At 38.1% G+C, this 15,548-nt stretch overlaps 1 protein-coding gene across 1 annotated transcript; it reads left to right on the forward strand.

The window, feature by feature from the left end:
* The first annotated feature begins 2,923 nt into the window (after positions 1-2,923).
* On the forward strand, positions 2,924-3,571 carry LOC113782281 (uncharacterized mitochondrial protein AtMg00860-like). The gene has a single exon (XM_027328176.1). The coding sequence runs from the start codon at positions 2,924-2,926 to the stop codon at positions 3,569-3,571; it is 648 nt and encodes a 215-aa protein (XP_027183977.1).
* The last annotated feature ends 11,977 nt before the right edge of the window (positions 3,572-15,548 follow it).

A 15,548-nucleotide genomic window follows, 5' to 3' on the forward strand; every position in this document is an offset into this window, starting at 1 on the left:
CCAAAAACAACAAGGAAAAGGAAAAAAATTAAGAACCAATCTTGAAGCAACAAGTGGTAGTCTTCCCTTGGTTGGTTGACTAATGAACTTACCTCATATTTATCCCTAAAACCAACTCCAAAACTCTTCATTTCTGCACCATCACAGCCGAGAGAGAGAGAGAAAAGGGAGAGCAAGAAAAACAAGAAAAACAACCATTTCATCTTGAGTTTGATCAACCAAGTGAGAAAGAAAGGAAACCAAACCGATCAAAGAGTGAGTTGTGAGTTGGGAAGCTAGTGGAACTAAAAATTTCCAAAGGAGGTGGAGTATCACTCTTTCAAGCTTTTTTTTGAGGTATAAAGTCTGATTTATGGCTTTGATTCTTTTATTTTGGTTTAAGATACTATCTAGTTCATGTTTTGGCTTGATTACAAGATATGCAAGTTGTTGTGATGAATTTTGGGATGATTTAAGCAAGTTAGGGTTTGATTAATTTCTGCCTAAACTTGTTGTATGGTTGATAGATGTTGAATATAAGATTATATAAGGGGATTTGGTAGTGATTGGAACAAGGAATTTAAGAAAGTTTCATTGAAGACCAAAAATTCCAGATTTCTGGAAATTTCCTAATTCAGTTCTGTTTGGTTTTAATACTCATAGTTAGAGGCTGAATTAGGCTTGACCTAAAACATGAAAGTTGTAGAGAATGGTATTTTATAGGTACCTACAAAATTTCAGCTCAATCGGAGCAACGTATCTTGTAAAAAGACCAAAATACCCTCACTATTTTAAGGTTTTTCCCAGTAGTCCATTTGGTCAGTTTACCCAGTTTATCACGTTTATTCACTAGGATCCGTACTGATTTAGCCTTTTGCCAAAACATGAAAGTTTTAGTACTCTGCCTAAGCTTTTCAACGCCTACAAGAACACCCTAAATGGATCTTGGTAGCTTGAGATATGACCATTCTAGTATAGTGCGGTTAATTAGCCGTCAAGTTGGAAGTTGGTTCTGTAAATTGGGAATTTGACCAGGTTACCCTGGAAATTTGACTAAGTGACCTTCATGAAAGTTGTATCCCTGCGTCTTAGCTTCGAAACGGTATAAGTTACATACTAATCCGATAAACGTAGCTTCGGTTGTGCCGGTTACGCAAAATTCGGTCAAATCTGCCTTTTGTTACTTTCATTTCCGCACTTATTCCTAGCTTTATTGTTGTCCTTGTGTGATCTTGAGCCTATGGAACGGCTTTTGAACTTGAATTGATGTGTGTATACCTTTGGGTTGTTGAGAAAAAATAATGAAGCCAAAATGGCTGGAAAATTAGGTAAACACAAAGGGCATGCTGCCCAAATTTACGCTCGAGGACTAGAGAATTATACTTGCAACTTGAGTAAGGGTTAAGAGTGATTACTACTTGAACCATCTAGGGTACTTGAGTCTTCTTGTTCCGAGGTATATAAGTAAGGACTTGGCCGAACTTGTACCCTTGAGAAATGAAATAATGATTGCTCGAAGTATGTTTTTCTTGTACTTTCAACTCGCATGACAATTTCAAGTATAAATGTTACAAAGTTTTACTGTTTAAAAAGCGAGCAAGTGTTTCACGACTACTATCCGAGTGAATTTCAATTTCTTGATTTTTATTGAACAAAACGTCTAAGTTCCGAATCTTAGTCGATTTTCAAAGCTCTCAAGCCAAGTTTTATCCCAGATTTGGACTCCAAACCCGGAGTACCACCCAGACGTGATTACTAGAGGCACTATATCTTTTGGTGAGTGCTTTCAAATACCAAATTGAACTTGATACTTGAACTTGATACGTGACCAATATGATAACATGTTATCTACGTGAATTGTTAGGGCAAGAGTGTACTTTATCGCACTTGCCCTTATGTGATATATACTTGTTTATTGTTGCAATTGACTTGATATACTTGTTTATGATGCGCGCACTTCCTCGAATTCCAGAAACCCTGCGGCGAGTTACTTAAGTCGAGCCGGCAAGGGCTTGGTCGATTGGGTAACGAACCCTGGGTCTCTTGTTTTGTCGAGTGGAGTGATATCTCCTCGACTAATCGGTATACTCGAGTATTATCACCCGTGTTTCATGTGGCGTGCGGGCCCGGAGAAGGGGGTTGATTGGTGGACGGAGACTGGCGAGAAGTGGAGTTTTCTTTTGGACTAGTTATCACTTGAAAGTTGACGGAGTGTCAACTACTATTCGATCAAGCTTGGATGGAGCCGAGACATGAGCAACTGTATCCTTACTTGTGAACATGATCCACACATTTCTTGACTACTTGAAGTATTATCTCTTTACTTGAACTTGTTTGCTCGCTATTTCACTATTACATTGGTATTATCTTGTTTGCTGGACAATTTGATATTTGGAACCTCACTGAGTTTTGGCTCACCCCGTTAGTTTTGTTTTCCTTACAGGGATACGAGCGAGGCGTGAGACGTGTAAAGACTAGCGTAGTTTAGTTGTTTAGACTTTTGACTTGTACTCGCGCTATTACTCGAATAGAATGTTTTGTATTTAGATTGTATACGCTTTGAACTAACTTGAGTATATGGAGACTTTGTACCTTGATTTTGTTCATCAATGTAAATTATAAGCTATGAACTACGATGTTATTTATGGTTCATGGATGTATACGTGATTCGAGTGAGTGAGTTCTGGCGAGAGTTGGGCAGGCGGTCCGCCGAACCCTTTGGTACGCCCTAGGGAGAGGTGGGGCCGTCACACTACCTCACATTGATGAGCTGTTTGACCAGTTACAAGGTGCAGTGGTCTTTTCAAAACTGGACCTTCGACAGGGGTACTACCAATTATTGATCCGAAAAGAAGATGTGCCTAAAATTGCCTTCAATTCTCGGTATGGGCATTTCGAATTTGTCATTATGCCCTTTGGACTAACCAATACCCCTGCCGCTTTTATGGGCTTGATGCATCGAGTTTTCAAACTCTATCTGGACCAATTTGTCGTTGTGTTTATCGATGATATTTTGGTATATTCGAAAACCCGGGAAGAGCATGTGCAGCACCTGAAGTTAGTTTTACAAACCTTAAGGGATCACCAATTATACGCCAAATTTAGTAAGTGTGAGTTTTGGCTGGAGAGGGTTTCCTTCTTGGGACATGTAATTTTGAAGGAGGGGATTGCAGTAGATCCGGCGAAGATAAAAGCAGTGACCGAGTGGAAGAGACCTAAGAGTCCGACTGAGATTCGAAGTTTCTTAGGATTGGCAGGTTACTATCGGCGATTTATTAAGGATTTCTCAAAACTTGCCAGTCCTTTAACCAATTTGACAAAGAAAAGTAACCGGTTTCTGTGGGATGCCCAATGTGAGCAGAGCTTTCAGGAGTTAAAGAAAAGGTTAACTATGGCTCCTGTTTTGGCCTTGCCTAACGGTAAGGACAGTTTCATTGTGTACACTAATGCTTCGAAGGAAGGCTTAGGGTATGTATTGATGCAAAATAAGAACGTGATAGTCTTTGCCTCTAGGAAATTGAAGACCCACGAGCAAAACTATCCCACTCATGATTTGGAGTTAGCCGCGGTTGTCTTTGCTCTGAAAAAGTAGAGACACTACTTGTATGGGGTAACTTTTGAAGTTTATTCCCATCACAAGAGCCTTAAGTACCTCTTTTCCCAAAAGGAGTTGAATATGAGACAACGTCGTTGGATGGAATTCTTAGAATATTATGACTGCACGATCAACTACCATCCGGGTAAGGCTAACGTAGTAACTGATGCTTTAAGCAGGAAGGGTCGAATATCTGGGTTAAGAGTTAAGGAGTGGGAAATGTTAGAAGCTATTGGTGAATGGAACCCTAAAATGAAAGGTAAGAAGATCACTTTTGGAAATATCCGGGTGACATCCGCCCTATTGGATAGAATCAAGGAGACCCAAACTACAGATCCGATGGTTCAGAAGTGGGTGCAAAAAGTAAAGAAAGGAGAAATTTCTGATTTTAATCTAAGTCCTAAGGAAATTTTGAGGTTTAGAAACCGCATTGTAGTGCCTAAGGATGAGAATTTGAGGAGAGAGATTCTGGATGAAGCTCATCGGTCGAAATATACCATCTATCCGGGTAGTACTAAAATGTATCAGGACTTACGACGGTTATACTGGTGGGATAAAATGAAGAGGGGAATTGCTCAATATGTACAAACTTGTCTAGTCTGCCAGCAGGTTAAGACCGAACACCAAAAACCTTCTGGATTACTACAACCTCTTGAGGTACCTGAATGGAAATGGGAGAACATTACCATGGACTTCGTTTCTGGATTGCCTAGAACACAAAAGGGACATGATGTCGTTTGGGTGATCGTTGATCAGTTAATCAAATCTGCGCACTTCGTACCTGTGAATATGAAGTATTCCATGGATAAGTTGGCTCGGGTATATATGGAGGAGATTGTGAGATTACATGGGGTCTCTGTAAGTATAGTTTTCGACCGAGACCCTCGTTTTGTGTCAACGTTTTGGCAAAAGTTTCAGGAGATCTTGGGAACTAAACTGAACCTAAGTACCACTTATCACCCTCAAACAGATGGGCAGTCGGAGCGAACGATTCAGACACTTGAAGATATGTTAAGAACGTGTGTTTTGGACTTCGGGGGTAATTGGGATCAACATATGACATTAGTGGAATTCGCCTACAACAACAGCTACCATTTGTCGATTCAAATGGCACCGTATGAGGCTCTTTATGGACGAAAGTGTCGATCTCCGCTACACTGGGATGAGGTAGGAGAAAAGAAGGTCTTGGACCCAACAGTTATTTCTTAGATAGAGGATGCCCAAGAAAAAGTCAAGTTGATCCGTCAGAGACTCCAAACTGCTCAAAGTCGCCAAAAGAGCCACGCGGACAACCGAAGAAAAGATTTGGAGTTTGAAGTTGGAGATCGTGTTTTTCTTAAAATCACACCACTACGAAGTGTTACGATAGGTAGAGGAAAGAAACTTCAACCAAGATTCGTAGGACCTTATACGATACTCCAACGAGTTGGGAAAGTTGCATACCGGCTCGAGTTGCCGCCAAACTTGTCTCGAATACACGATATCTTCCACGTGTCAATGCTCAAGAAATACTACCCTGACCCAACTCATATTGTGCAACCAGAGGAGATTGAGATAGATGAAACCCTTACCTACGAGGAGAAACCTGTACGTTTACTATAGATCGAAAGGTGAAGGAGCTGAGGAATAAGCAAATTCCATTAGTGAAAATCCTATGGAAACACCACGAAGTCGAAGAAGCGACTTGGGAGATGGAGGAGGATATGAAAAAGAAATACCCTGAACTGTTAGTGAATCAAGGTGAGAAATTTCGAGGACGAAATTCTTTTAAGGGGGAGAGTGTGTGAGAACCCGTGGATTTTCTTATTTTCTAGACTCTATTTTATTTAATTGCATGCCTTTTCTATATTTTCTTTATTAGAAAATTTTCTAGATAATTTTTATGAGAAAATATAGTTCTAAAATTATTTTTCTAGTATTAATTAGTTTTGAGACATTAAGAGCGTATACCGGTTGTGGGACCCGCTCGTGCGTTAAGTACGATAAATGCGACCAATTAGGTTAAGTTATATATACAGAGATTATATTACATGGTATGATAAGCCAATTAGAGAATGCATAGAGGGATTAATCTTGGAAAACAAAAGGATAAGTTCAAACAAAAATGGGTGACAAGTGTCACCTTGTGACTTGAGGATGGTTTGACCAACTTTCTTACTTTACCATTTAACCAAAAATTGACTAAAAATATCTTCATTTTCCCTTCCCCTTGGCCGAACTTCTTGAGCAAAGAAAGAGAAAAAAATCTTCAATTTCCTTCTTCTTAATCTTGCTCAATCTCACAACTTAACCGTTTATACTCCAAAACTCTCCATAAAATCCCTTTGCTAAGAGGTATTGAAGTAGTTGGTGGAGTGATTTGGCAAGAGGAAGTGCTAAGTTGCTATCTTTCTTAAGTGTAAGGTGAGTTGTGAAGAAATCCTCTCTTTGTTCTTACTAGTGGTAAATTAGTGGCATTGGTGGCTAAATAAGATGATTTATGGTGTGTTTATGGTTGGAAATGAAGCTTTGATGGATTTTGATTTTTGATTTTGATTTTTTCCTATTTTATATACTAATCATGGTTTAGTCATGGATTGAGGGTTTATTATAGTGTAAAATGAAGCTAGTATATGTTGGATACGATTGGTTGCAAAAAAATTCTGGTTTGGTGTGGAAATTTCGGTTTAGGGTTTCAAGTATTTCCATTCTGCCGGGTACTGTTTCTCCTAGTTAGAGGTCGAATTGGCCTTAGTATAAAACATGAAAGTTATAGAGAATGATGTTTTATAGTTGGCTGCAAAATTTCAGCTCAATCGGAGCAACATAGCCTATGAAAAGACCGAAATACCCCTACTGCCCTGTTTCTGTTCGAAATTGATAATCAGCTTCTGTAATTGGTTAGTTTGACCGGGAATACTACTGACTTGGCTGTTGAGGTTTACTTAAGAATTATAGCCTTGTATCTTAGCTTTCAGATGGCTTTGGAATCACTTGAATTGGAGTTGTATGTGCTGAGATATGATTGAATGAATCAAGACTCAAGACTGGTAGTTGAATTTCACAGTATACTTCGAACTGGAAAATCTGGGGTTATTTTGATAAATTTGACCTAGATACATTGTAAACTGGACTGAGTAACCTTCATCAAAGTTGTAGCTCTCTATCTTAGCTTCGAAACGGTATAAATTGCACCCCAATCCGATAAGTGTAGCTCCAGTTGTGCCCGTTCCGCTAAACGACATCAAAACTATCTTTTGGTTTTAGGGCATAAACTTCATTTCCGGACTCTCCCTAGCTTGGTTATGCACTTATACATTCTATTGGGCCTTATTTTTGGTAGTGTGTGGAATTGCTTTGACTCGTGTTTGAGTCTTAATTGTAATATTCTTGTTATATAGGTTGTGCCGGTGATCCGACGCCTATGCCTGAAGCTAACTTGTGAATTTGCTTAGTTACCTTGGTGAGTGTACCATTATATGGTCTAATGCTTAAATGATTATGTATATTTATTATATGAACTTGAATGGCTTGAATGAGACGAGAGTGTACTTTATCGCTCTCGACCTCTTATCTGTATTACTGTTATCGTCAAATGTGAAATTGTCTACATGTGTGATTTGACATGGCTGAGGGCTTTGCCCGACAACTTAACTGTGCTATTTGATCTCATACCCCATTGGTCATTAATCAAATCGAGCCGGCAAGGACTTGGGCGAATCGATAAGGGATCTTGGGTTCACTGCAGTCTAGTGGAGTGTTAACTCATCGACCTTATGGTATACTCGAGTATTAACTTCTCTGTTACTGTGAGGTGTTCGGGTCCGGTAAGGGGTTGACCGGTGGAAGGGATATGGAGTAAAGTGGGGACCTACAGGATGTTCTTCTCTTTAAAGGTTGACGGAGTGTCAACGGGTTGGAGATCAAGTGCGGCAAGGGGAAAGTGGCTCTTGAGAGCCAATCATATCCTTTTATATTGACTTGTTGTGTTTATGAGCTTTGGGGTCACTATGTGATAAAATATGTTTACTGGTGTATCTTGTTGGTACCTCACGAGTGTAAGCTCACCCTCGTTACTTTGTTTTCCTTACAGGGAATAACCTTTTGGGAACTATGATGTTTTGAAGCCGAATTGAGCTAGTTTTAATATTCTTTTGTATAGCTCCTCGATAGTTGAAAAATCCATACATGTACTTGGATCCAACATTTCTTTTGAAATGTAAATTTGTAACTATGCGTTTATAAAAGTGTTTGGCAATGTTCATGTGTTATTTTGGTTTGGAAATGTCCCTTTCTTGGAGTATATAAAGTTATTGCACTTATATAGGTTTCAAACAGGTACGGCACTATTCATGTGCGGCTCCGTTTTTCCCATTTTTGTTTCGTGATTTTGATTCATTGAGCGCGCTAAAATATTCCGGAACGTTTTAGTTGTATACAACCGTTCTAGTAGTCCTGGCGAGAGTTGGGCAGGCAGTCTGCTAACCCCTTTGGTACGCCTTAGGGGAAGGCGGGGCTATCATACATTTCCATATAAAACGTTTGAGATTTTGTGTTATATTTAGACTCCACAAGAATTTTCATGTATCACTGTTCTGCTCATTCCAACTATTACCTCCTTCTTGTTGCCTTTTCATTTTTTCCATCTTTATCTCATTAGCTACTATATGTCCAGTTTTCACAGTGTACTCAATATCACTATTCTATCTTTTTCAGATAGGGATATTTAAGATTTTCCTACTGTCTTCCTCACTAAAACTACATTTATCCTATTTATATCCTTGTTTTCATTCTGTATTAGCTCCTTTGCCTTCTGTAGTTGGTAGTTTGATGGCCTTGGTGTATTTATCTTGCCTTCCTACTATCTAGTATCCATCCATCCCTCCAAATATTTGTAGTGCGACCATCTCCAACCCTCTTTCTAGCACCCTTCTCAAGCAATTCTCTAGCACTAATTATACTTATCCACATCCATGAATTAGTAGCTTTAGTCCTTATCTCCCAGATTGATTCTCTTTTGAAATATTTTCCTTTCAATACTTTACTCATGATTAAGTTGAGCTTTGTCAACACCCTCCATAGTTGCCTTGCTAACATTGCAGTATTAAACTCCTGAAGATCTCTAAATCCTAACTTCCCATTGCCCTCCATCTCAATCATTTTTTTTTCATTTCATCCAATGAATTTTCTTCTCTTTTTCTCCTTCCTTAGCCTAAATTTCACCATTTCTTTACAAATGTCTTCACACAGACCTTTAGGCAATTTGCAGAAGGCCACAACATAAGTGGGCATAGCTAGGATCACTGGTTTTAGTAGAACTTCTTTCCCTACTTGATTTAGCAACCTTGCCTTCCACCTTTTTAGTTTGTTGATCACTTTCTCCTTAATGTAGCTGAAGATTTGTTCCTTAGACTTCCTAATAACCATTGGTAATCATAAATATTTGCTCTGCTTGTTTGATCCCTCATAGGATTTCCAACATCTCAATCTTGCCATCTTCTCTCATGTTCTTGCCAAAAAAGACTAATGACTTGTCTACATTAATGATCTGGTCAAATGCTTCTGTATAGCTATTAATAATTTGTCTCACTTTCATTGCTTCCTTCTTGGATGCCTTATAGAAAATCAAGGTGTCATATGCAAAGAAGAGGTCAGAAATAGTAGGATTATCTCTTGCAATTTTAAACCTAAAAATTTTATGTTCCTATATAGCATATTTAAGTAAATTGGAAAAACTTTCTGAAACCAATAAAAAAGAGGAGAGTGGATCTCCTTGTCTAAGCCCTCTAGATGGTTCAACAAAGCCTCTTATCTCTCCATGAATATTGAAAGTATAAGCAACTGAAGCTATGCATCTCATAATCCATATTATCCAGATAGGATAGAATTCCATTTTCTACATTATCTTGCCCAAAAAAATCCACTCTACTCTATCATAGGCCTTAGATAGACATGGCTAACTTTAGAGCCATGTAAGCTTCCTTTCCAACTCTCCTATTGTTAAGGCAATGAATAAACTCACAGGCAATTGCCACATTATCAATAGTCTATCTACTAGGAATGAATTCTGATTGATTCAAACTAATGCATTATTTAAGAAGGGCATGAGTCTATCAACAAGAATCTTAGAAATGATCCTATAAACTACATTATATAAGCTAATTTGGTCTAAAATGAGAAACCAGATAAGGGCAATAAACTTTTAGTATTAGGGTAATGATAGTTTCATTTATGGCTCTTAGAAGATTTCCAAAATGAAAAAAACTAGAGATAGCAGCAGTTAGATCATTTTTTATTGTGTTCTAAAAATTTTGAAAGAAGACAAGTGCCATACCTATCTGGTCCAGGGGCTTTGTTAGAATGAAGAGAGAATGTTGCTTTTCTTACTTCTAGTTCTAAACAAGTCTGATAAATTTTGAGTTCATCTGTCTTGTAATTACATAAGGAATACCATTCATGATTGTATCAAAATGTCAAGGTTGATAGTGAACAACTTTTGAAAATAACCTGTGATTTCATCTTCTATCTCCCTATTAGATATACACCATTGACCATTCTTATTCTGCAAAAAGTATATAGTATTTCTCTTCCTCTTCCCTTCTACAATAGCATGGAAATATTTGGCATTTTTATCACCTTTCTTCAGCTATTGTACTCTTTCTTTCTGGCCTCTGCTAATTTCTTCTATAACTTCTTAACCTCCCTTTTTTTTTTTATCTTGCATTCCACTACTTGGACCTCATTAATCTTTTGCTTCGGCTCCTTGATTTCTTTCTTAGCATTAATTTTCAATTTTCTATTCCAATTGAGCAAAGCTATCCTATAAGACTTGATTTTCTACTAGAGTTTAAAAAATCTAGTGCCGTTATGACTGCTCCTCCATGCATTGTCTATTATACTGGCAACTTTCTTATACTGGAGCCATTTCCTATGAAAATAAAATCTCTTTTTCCATTGTTTCTCTCTTGGATTGGTATCTAGCATCAACATACAATGATCAAAAGCCTTCACATGTATATGTTTGCATTTAGCTTTGATATACTCCTTTCTCCATTTTGTCCTACGTAAAATTCTATCCAACCTTTCTTTTATCTCCCTTTCATTTTCCCACTTGTTACTCCAAGTCCAAGGTTTTCCTTCAAAACTCATGTCTCTAAGATGATTCCCCTTAATAAACTCTTTAAAAACTCTAAAACTTCTCCCTGGCCTCTTATTCCCACCCTATTTCTCATCATTTGAGATGATGTAAATTCATGTCTCCAGCTAAAATCCAACTATTACGCCATATTTGTTTCCTTTGTTCAATTATTTTCCATTGCTACACTCTAATTTGCCCCTTAATACTTGCATAAATACATATCAGCCACCATTTCCTTCTTCTAGCTTGATCATCCAGCAACATCTCTATAGTAAAGTCGGTAAATAGTTTCTTACCCAACTTGATGTCTTTCTCCCAAATCAATGACATATTGCCTTAGTAAATTTTGCAATTTATTTTTGAGATTTTAGTTTATGGAGATTTTGTAGTCTAATTCATTGTCTTTTATCTTGATCTTTCGATGTCGATTAGGCAATCTAAGTCGGGTTTTAATAAGTCTAGATTCAATTCATCTAATTAGTAATACTTTTGAATTTCAAGTCATGAGTTTCGAGTTAATACATGTGAAACTCATACTTAATTCACAAAATATTCGAGTTTTGAGCCTAATTCAGCTTTAGTCCAAACTTACTTATTACTCTTTAATTTTCTTAATATAATTACTATAACTATTAAGTCGTAAAGCTAATTTAATTTCTACAACATTAAAATTATACATGAACCAATAACAATTCATTAAAAAGTACATAAGCCAAGAATTTTTCAACAATAATTATATCTAATTAGTTCAAAGTACATGAAAAATAGTAATAAAATATGACCAACAGTCAATATATTTTCAAAGATTGGAATTTCTCCATAGCCTTCTCAATTTGTTCCTACTAATATTTGTCTACTCTTTTTGTTCACAGTGACCAGATTTGAACAAAAATACAACATTTGAATCCAAATAGTAGTAATCAAATTGATTTTTCTCATAAGTCATATAAGAACTTACAAGAAAGAAGAAGTCATATGGTATTCAGTTCAAAAAGAGATTAAGTTGGTAAAGTATACAAAACACATGTTTTGTCACTGAAACTATTAATATATGCTTTGCGGAGGTGGAAATTGCAGATTAGAGTTGGAGATTGGAAATTGGAAAGGCCAATTGTGAAGGTGGAGTGGAGATTGGTAAGGTAGAAGCTGCTGTGGCTGTGGGTGAAGGGAAAAATGAGAGGGATTAAGGCTTTCATCATTCTTTTGTCTTAATCTTCTGATATATATTGATATATTTTGACATATAAGTATTAGCATTTAGTAATTATACATTTATTTGGATATATTTATGTATACCAACGTATAAATGTATTATATATATAAGTACAAATTAACGGGTTGAGCCTATATCAAGTTTGAACCTAATAAGAGTCAAGCTCGGCTCACATTTAATTCAACGCTAATATTTAGGTTTAATCTCAATCCAATCCAACAAAAAGTTAGGCTTATCGGACATTTTATCGAGCCAAGTTCGAGTTGGCTCAGCCCAGCCTATTTACAATTCTATTAGGCTACGGACTCCATTTCTGTCTTGAATTGGAGAATTGATTCAGAAATTGCGGAAGAAAATTGCAAAGAAGAAGGAGAGGGGGAAGTGAGAGCAAGGGAAAATAGATAGAGAAAGTAGGAGGAAAGAGAATGAAATTCTGTTAATCTGTTCGATGCTTTTCTGGCCAATCAAGCGCCTACAAATGGGACAGCCAACCGACTCAATTAATTCTTGTAACTGAATCTATTAATGCTTCCTACAGCGTCGTTCCTGTTAATTTTTTGCTATGCGACGTCGTCACACTTATTCTACTACTATCAAACCTAATTTGCACAATTGAATGAAAAACGGTATCGTTTAATACAATTTGGGCGAAATATTAATTCTCTGACATTGCTGCCCCCTTTAAACAATCTTGTCCTCAAGACTGAAACTGAGGAAACTGAGCCTGGATAAAGCCTTGATCTTCCCACGAAGCCTCGTCTTCACTTAACTGACACCATTTGATCAAGTACTGAATCACAGTTTATCCCTTCCTCATGATCACCTTCCTACTTAGAATGCGCTATGGGAACAATGTACATTGATCATCTAAGTCAGGTTCAAGTAAGGTAGCTGCGATGGATTGCAGTGGTCCTAACTTCTTTTTGAGCAACGAAACATGAAAAGTTGGATGAATGCGTGCCCCTGCAGGTAATTTGAGCCGATAAGCAACCGATCCAACCTTTGCTTCAATCTGGAATGGCCCATAGAATCTGGCAAAGAGTTTGAGACACTTTCTTATAGCAACTGTCTGCTGCCTATAAGGCTGCAGTTTTAGGAATATCCAATCACCCATTTCGAAAGCCCTTTCAGTGCATTTCTGATCTGTGAAATGTTTCATCCGTTGTTGAGCTTTTGCCAAGTGGTCTTTAATGCTACTGGAAATTCGTAGCCTTTCCTAGAGAAGTTGTGAGGCTGCTGGTATAATGGTATCATGGTGGGGACCTAAAGGTAAAGGGATATGTTTGTAGCCGTATAAAGCTTCAAAAGGAATCATTTGCAGGCTGGAGTGATAAGATGAGTTGTACCACTATTTTGCTAGAGGTAGCCATTTGCGCCAGTTGTGGGGAAATTCCCCAGACATGCACCTCAGGTAATTTTCTACACATTGATTAAGTCTCTCGCTTTGTCCATTTGATTGAGGATGATAAGCAGAACTATACCTTAATTCTGTCCCTGCTAGTTTGAACAATTCTTGCCAGAAAGCACTAGTGAAGATTATGTCCCTGTCAGTTACTATAGACTCAGGTAGGCCATGCAGTTTAAAAATATTGTCAAGAAAGAGTTAAGCCACCTGTTTGGCTGTAAAGGGGTGATGTAAGGCCAAGAAGTGACCCACTTTGGACAGCCTATCAATCACCACCACCACTGTATCATATCCCTAAGATTCTGGTAGACTCTTTATGAAGTCCATGGTGATGTGAGTCCAATCTAAACGAGGGATCGGTAATGGTTGTAGCAGTCCAGGGGAGGGGACATGCTCTGACTTAAATCTCTGACATATGTCACATTCTTGAATATACCTTACGACATCCTGCTTCATGTTAGGCCAGTAGAACAAGCTCTTCAGCCTCTGCCAGCACCCTCTTTGTCCAGAATGCCCCACAAGTGCAGAATCATGCAGAGTTTGGATCAGCCTGCCTCTCAATCCATTGTTTGACCCCACATAAAGTTTGGCACTGCACTTTAATAGTCCATTGTTCCATTCATACTGGGGTTGAGAAGCTGGATCTAGCAATAGTTGGGAAATGATATGTTTGGCACTGAGAATCAGAGCTATAACTCTTATAAAGCTCCTTAATCCATAATGGTTTTGTCGTAGTGATGGCCAAATAAGATCCTTGTTATCCTGCCTGATCTGTGTTCCTTGCATGCAGCCTGGACAGTGCATCAGCTACTTTATTTTCAGCTCCCTTTTTGTACTGAATCTCATAATCCAATCCCAACAATTTGGCCAACCATTTATGTTGCAAGGCAGTGGTAAGTTTCTGGTCTAGCAGGTACTTCAGGGACTGATGATCTGTCTTAATAATGAAATGATATCTTATCAAGTAATGCCTCCACTTGGTCACCGCCATCACCAATGCCAATAGCTCTTTTTCATAAGCTGATAGTCCCAAATTCTTTGGTGATAATACCTTACTCAAAAAGGCCATAGGATGACCCTCCTGCATCAATACTGCTCCAATTCCTCCTCCACTAGCATCAATCTCAATAGTGAAAACTTTGTGGAAATCTAGTAGTGTGAGCACAGGAGCTTTACACATGATGTATTTCAATGACTTAAAGGCCTCTTCTGCTTCACTGTTCCAAACAAAATTATCCTTCTTAAGTAGTTCTGTGAGTGTTTTGCAGATGACTCCATAGTGTTGAATGAATCTCCTGTAATATCCAGTCAAACCCAAAAAGCCCCTCAGATCTTTCACTGTCTTAGGTATAGGCCAGTGCATGATACTCTCAATCTTGGCCTGATCCATGGATACCTCATTCTCAATTATGGTATGGCCCAGATAATCTACCTTTTCCTGTGCAAAGGAGCATTTGGATCTCTTGGCAAATAGTTGGTGTTGTCTCAGGACAGATAGTACTGTTTTCAGGTGATCTAAGTGCAATTCTAGTGTGGGACTGTAAATTAAGATATCGTCAAAGAATACCAGAACAAATTTCCTTAAGTAAGGCTGAAATATCTGATTCATAAGGGATTGAAATGTTGCAGGTGCATTGGTTAGTCCGAATGGCATCATTAGGAACTCATAATGACCACAGTGAGTTTGAAAGGCAGTCTTATGAGTATCCTTGGGTTTGACTCTAATCTGGTGATAGCCTGAGGTGAGATCCAGTTTGGTTTTGTACTTTGACCCTACTAACTCATTGATCAGCTCATCCACATTTGGTATAGGATACTTGTCCTTAATAGTCATCTCATTCAAGCGCCTATAATCCACATAGAAACGACATGTTCCTTCTTTCTTTTTAACCAACAATACTGGTGAGGCAAAGGGGCTATTGCTATGGATAATGATCTTATGCTGCAGTATCTCTCTGACTTGTTTCTCTATTTCACCTTTTTGGGAGTGAGGATATCTGTAAGGTTTCATTTTAAAGGCTTGGGAGTCAGGCTTTAAGGGAATCTCATGGTCTACTGTTCTTGTGGGGGGCAACTCAGTAGGAGTTTCAAATACATCATCAAATTCTTCAATGATCTGCTGCACCTCAGTAGGCATAATAATTTCTTCAGACAACTTTTTCTATCCCAACCTCAAAACTAGGCACATCTGCTTCTTATACTCAATGAAATGTCTCGGATCACTGCCTCTGATAAGATC

This window comes from Coffea eugenioides, chromosome 9 (assembly GCF_003713205.1).
Source record: "Coffea eugenioides isolate CCC68of chromosome 9, Ceug_1.0, whole genome shotgun sequence".
Taxonomy (NCBI): domain Eukaryota; kingdom Viridiplantae; phylum Streptophyta; class Magnoliopsida; order Gentianales; family Rubiaceae; genus Coffea; species Coffea eugenioides.